The 5,524-nt window shown below is 48.2% G+C and overlaps 1 protein-coding gene across 1 annotated transcript; it reads right to left on the reverse strand.

Annotated features, from left to right (window-relative positions):
* Positions 1-2,120: 2,120 nt before the first annotated feature.
* LOC136548573 (uncharacterized) lies at positions 2,121-3,047 on the reverse strand. The gene is made up of 2 exons (XM_066540052.1): positions 2,862-3,047; positions 2,121-2,396 (listed from the first exon to the last, which is right to left on the reverse strand). Exons 1-2 carry the CDS (start codon positions 3,045-3,047, stop codon positions 2,121-2,123), a joined length of 462 nt encoding a protein of 153 aa, XP_066396149.1.
* Positions 3,048-5,524: the final 2,477 nt, after the last annotated feature.

Genomic DNA, 5,524 nt, shown 5'->3' on the forward strand with positions numbered 1-5,524 from the left:
CTTAGCACATCGAGCAATTCATCGCGCTTCAGTCCTTTCCAGTGGGAGAACCTCCTCGAGGAGGTAGGCGAGTAGTGGAGCTCTCAAGTAGACCAGATCGAGTGCCATCATGGTGATGTCGTTGGGCGACATTGCCATAGAGGCACCAAGGTTGGAGCCCCCAAGCGCTCGGTTGGGGTTGGGGCATGTCGGGGGGTCAGAGCCCTCAAGTGCTAGATTGGTGTTGGAGTGCATCTAGGTCAGATCCTCTCAGATGAGGGCAGACGGCTCGTGGAGGTCATTTACAAAGACCCTGTTGGCGGGCGGTTCCTATCTAGCCACCAATTTTGCTAGGAAGTCGGCAGCATCATTGTCCTTTTGAGGGACATGATGGAGTTTGATGCCTCGGAACTTGTCCTCGAGCTTCATGACTTTGTCATGAGAGGGCTCTTGTAGGAGGACTCCTTCATGACTTTGTCGATGACCAACTCTGAGTCACCATGAACATACAGCCGCATGGCACCGAGCTCGATGGTGATGCATAGTCCATTGATGAGGGCCTCGTACTCTATGGCATTGTTCAAGGCTAAAAAATGGAGACAGATGACATAGGGGAGCTTGCTCCCATTTGGGGAGATCAAAACCACTCCAGCCCCTGAGCCAAGTGCCATGACCGACCCACCGAAGTACATCGTCTAGTACTCATGGGTGATGTCTAGGGTCAGGAGCTAGACTTCTATCCATTCGGCGATGAAGTCGGCAAGAGCCTGAGACTTAATAGTGGTGCGGGGACATACCTAATGTCATGACCCATGAGATCGAGAGCCCACTTGTTGATTCAGCCAGTGGCGTCGTGGTTATGGATGACCTCCCTAAGTGGGTATGAGGTGACAACCATGACCTTGTGGTCGGTGAAGTAGTGTAGGAGCTTCCGAGTCGCCATCAGAAGGCATACATAAGCTTCTGAATGTAGGGGTAGCAAACTTTGGCATTGGTGAGTACCTCACCGATGAAGTACACCGGTCGTTGGACCTTTTGGGGGTGTCCTGGCTCATCCCTCTTGACGACAAGGGTAGTGCTCACAACGTGGTTGCTTGCCACGACATAGAGGAGGAGGGATTCTCCTTGTTCGAGAGCTATGAGGATTGGTGCCGATGTCAGCGATGCTTTGAGGCTTTCCAAAGTCTGCTGTGCCTCCTTTGTCTAGACGAATGCGTCTATCTTGTTGAGAAGTTTGTAGAGAGGCATCCCTTGTTTGCCTAGTCGGGAGATGAACCGGCTCAAGGCAGCCAAATAGCTGGTGAGCCTTTGTACGCCCTTGATGTTGCATATCGGGCCCATGTTGGTGATGGCTATGATTTTTTCGAGGTTGGCTTCGATGCGGTGCTTGGACACAGTGTATCAGAGTAGCTTCCCCTTCGGAACCCCAAAAACACATTTTTTAGGATTCAATTTGACGCTGAACCTTTGGAGGTTCACGAATGTTGCGACCAAGTTTGCGATTAGGTCGCTAGCTTGAGCCATTTTCACCACTATGTCATCTACATAGACGACGATTGTTGGTTGTTGGGCGAGTCAATTTGGTTGGTGAAGCATCGCTGCATGCACCATTGATAGGTGGTGCCAGTGTTCTTTAGATTGAAAGGCATGGTTACACAATAGTATGAACCATACGGGGTGATGAATGAAGTCACGACCTGGTCAGACTCTTTCATTGCAATCTGGTGGTAGCCTAAGTAGGCATCTAGGAAGGATAGGATTGCACACCCTGAGGTTGAGTCGACTATCTGATCTATGCATGGTAAAGGGAAGTGATCCTTTGGGCATGCCTTGTTGAGGCTAGTATAGTCAACACACATTCTCCACTTCCCATTCTCCTTTTTCACAAGAATAGGATTAGCTAGCTAGTTAGAGTGGTATACCTCTTTGATGAATCTGGCTGCCAGAAGTTTGGCGATCTCCTTGCCTATGGCCCTACGCCATTCATCGTCAAAGCAACACGAGCGTTGCTTGGTGGGCTTTAAGCCTGGGATGACACGTAGTGCGTGCTTGGCGACCTCCCTCGGTATGCCTGGCATGTCAGAAGGCTTTCACACAAAGACATCATGATTTGCGCATAGGAAGTAGGCAAGCTTGCTTTCCTATTTGGCCAGGAGCTTGGTTCTGATCCGCACCATCTTGGTTGGATCAGTGGGGTCGATCTCCACTACCTTGGTTTCCTTAGTCTGATGGAAGGCACTCGAGGAGGTCAGCCCATTACAGTTGGGGACTACTAGAGGCGCCGAATTCCCAAGCTCCGGGAGCTCGGCAGAGTTGATGACGGTAGTGGTGGGCTCATAATGCTCACGATTGCACATGTAGGCGTTTGAGGAGGTACTACCTATGGTGATGATGCCATTCGGCCCTGGCATCTTTAGCTTGAGGTAGGTATAGTTGGGGATCACCATGAACTTGGCATAGCATGGCCACCCCAAGATGGCATGGCAGGACCCCAAAAAGTCCACTACCTCGAAGGCTAGGACCTCTGAGCGGAAGTTGGCGTGGTTGCCAAATGTGATGGGTAGGTCGATCTACCCGAGTTAATACGCCTGCACCCCTAGGATCACCTTGTGGAAGGGAGAGCTCACTGAGTGGAGCTCTGATCGGGGGATGTGCTTGGCATCAAGGGTGTCGACATAGAGAATGTTGAGGCCATTGCCTCCATCCATTAGCACCTTGATGAGGTGCTTCTTGTGGATAATGGGGTCAATGACGAGTGGGTAGTGACCTAGTCAGGTGATGTGGGAAGGATGGTCTCTCTAATCAAAAGTGATAGGAGAGTCCGACCAGCTAATGAAAGAGGGGATGGCTGACTCAACGCTGCATGCCTCTCTATAGCGTACCTTGTGTTGGCGCTTGGAGTGGATAGTGTTGGATCTCCCAAAGATCATGAGGCATTCCTCAGGGTCAGGGAAGCCATCTTCATCCTTGTTCACTGTGCCTCCTTTCTTGGCCTCCTCCTCCTTGCCTTTCCCTTCCTTTTGCTTGGTGGCATGCCGCAGGAAGCGCTTGAGGAGCTCATAGTCCATGCAGAGATGTTTGACAGGATAGGCGTGGTTAGTGCATTGACTCTCCATGAGCTTGTCAAAGTGGCCGGGCTAGCCCTGCTAGGGCTACTTGCCCGCTCGATTGGCCACAATGACCAAAGTTGTGTTGGCTGATTAGTGTCAGTCCTTCTTGTTCTTCTTGCCCTTTTCTATGGAGGGGCACTCGCCTTGGTCCTCGCGCTTGGCCTTGCCCCTATCCCGACCGCCGCTGAAAATTGCGCTGACCGCCTCCTTGCTAGAGGCATGGTTCATGGCGATGTCGAGCAGGTTGTGGGTGGTACGAGGCTTCACATAGCTGAGCTTGTGGATCAAGGACTCGCAGGTTGTCCCAGAGAGGAATGCGCTGATGATGTTCGTGTCGACGACATTAGGAAGGGAGTTGCACTACTTTGAGAACCTGCGTATGTAATCTTGCAGTGACTCATTGGCTCCTACTGGCAGCTCTTGAGGTCCCAAGAATTTCTAGGATGGACATACGTCCCCTAGAAATTTCTGACGAAGAGCCTCTTGAGATCCTCATAGTCACGGATGCTGTTGGGTGGAAGGAATTCGAGCCATGCTCACACATGCCCCCACATAGATGGGGAGGTACTAGATGATGAAGTAGTCATCATCCACTCCTCTAGCTCGATAGGCGAGCCAAAAGTCTTTGAGCCATATACCGGGGTTTGTCTCCCCAGTGCACCTGGCGATGTTGGTGGGCGATCGGCAGCGCTGTGGGAACGGCAGTTTCTAGATGCGACAACCAAAGGCTCGTGGCCCTAGGCCATTGTCGACATAGAATTTTTGTCTTCGTGCTGAGGACACACGTAACAAGCCAGAAGGGTCTGCTCGATAAAGCAGATCCGCCTAGCTTCAGTGCAAGGGTGGTCGATCCTGCGCAATCCTCTCGAGACGTGCCAGTCAATTTGACCCTGCAATTGACAAGGAGAGAAATCTTATTAGTAATTAAGGGCGGAACGTGCCGGTGTTGCTAGACCATCCCGAATGTGGGGCTCTAAGAGCTGATATGAGAGGAGATCGACTAAGTCAATTCTAGCATATTCATAAGAATAAATCGATTAAAGCTCATGGGGTCATATAAGAAGAATCGGTTATCATTCAGGATAAATATTATTTAAGCAAATATTAATCAATGGCAATAAGATATAAATAATGATCAGTTTATGCTGAGCCAATCATTACAAGTAACCAAACTCCTTTTTGTATAAAGAGACAATTCAACACCACTTAACCATTTAATAAAGATAAATCTAATGAACATGTTAGATCTCATCTATCGCCATGACCAGTGGGGCATGAGGCAGAATCATGCAGGCCATTGAAACAACAATAGACTCGACGACCCTAACTCATTACTAATATCAGTGGGGCATGGGGCAGAATCATGCAGGTCGTAATACAATAATAAGATCATGGGGCTAACATATCTTTCAACTTATCTCTACTTCAATGATCTTGTAATGTGAACTGTTCGTGAAGGTGCTCGATTTCAGCTAAATAGCCGATTCAGGCATAGCGCACAGTTAAGGTCATGCCTTCTCAGGAACAGATCTACCAACTAACGATCCACACTCCATGATGCTAACAGTGGGGTGAGAGGCAGAATCCCAGAGGCTGTGATAACGGGCCATGAAATGGTTCTCGCTAACTAATAGATCTACTCAAGATCGAACATGCCTTAACCGCATGCTATGCATGACTAAGATTGATGTAAAATAGCCGATAAAACATAACTCATTATTTAAGGTGTAGATTAGATCAACTTTAGATTAGCAAACGATGGGTTAAATAAGATATAAGGCCGATCCAGATCAATCTCAATTGGGCAGAGTGATATTGCTGTAATTAGATAAACAATGAAAGCAATAAGCAATATCGGAAACTTAATGAATCTACCAAAGGCTGCCATACTAAGGTAGAGCCAATAACTTGACATTGATCTAATTCAAGTAGTGGGGTGTGAGGCAGAATCACACAGGCCATACTTGAATTAGACAAGAGTCGATAACTAGCCTATACCAGAGTCATAGTGGGGGTCGACCGGATTGATGTAGCCATATGAACAGAGGTATAAACCATGATGGTACTTACAGACAAGTAGTGGAGGTCAACTGGATCGATGTAGCCGTTCTCGTTGAAGAACTCACCGAGATCTACTCTACTCCTACTCCCAAGGGGTGGCCGGAGCCAAAAAAAGTAATTGACTTATATTTGATTGATTGATTCTTTTACAATAGTCGGGGTTTGGTATTTATACCCGGAGTCTAAACATGAATCCTACTCAAGCATGATTTGTTACAACCTTTGGCATAAAATGAAAACATTCCTAATTTAAGATAACTTGGACTCTAATCTTTCCCTTTTTGTAGAGTCCAGCATGTCTCATCCCAGCGCCAATCATAGCCTTGTCGTTATCTGCTGGCGCTATTTGAAGAAAGCCGATTCTAGTGCTACAT

This window comes from Miscanthus floridulus, chromosome 4 (assembly GCF_019320115.1).
Source record: "Miscanthus floridulus cultivar M001 chromosome 4, ASM1932011v1, whole genome shotgun sequence".
Lineage (NCBI taxonomy): Eukaryota > Viridiplantae > Streptophyta > Magnoliopsida > Poales > Poaceae > Miscanthus > Miscanthus floridulus.

Bases quoted from the DNA above. Each gene is read 5' to 3' on its own strand.
- LOC136548573 (XM_066540052.1), bottom strand. From the start codon at position 3,047: ATGGACTATGAGCTCCTCAAGCGCTTCCTGCGGCATGCCACCAAGCAA. The intron at 2,397-2,861 runs GTACGCTATAGA...ACCTACCTCAAG, and splicing joins ACTCCAAGCGCCAACACAAG to CTAAAGATGCCAGGGCCGAA.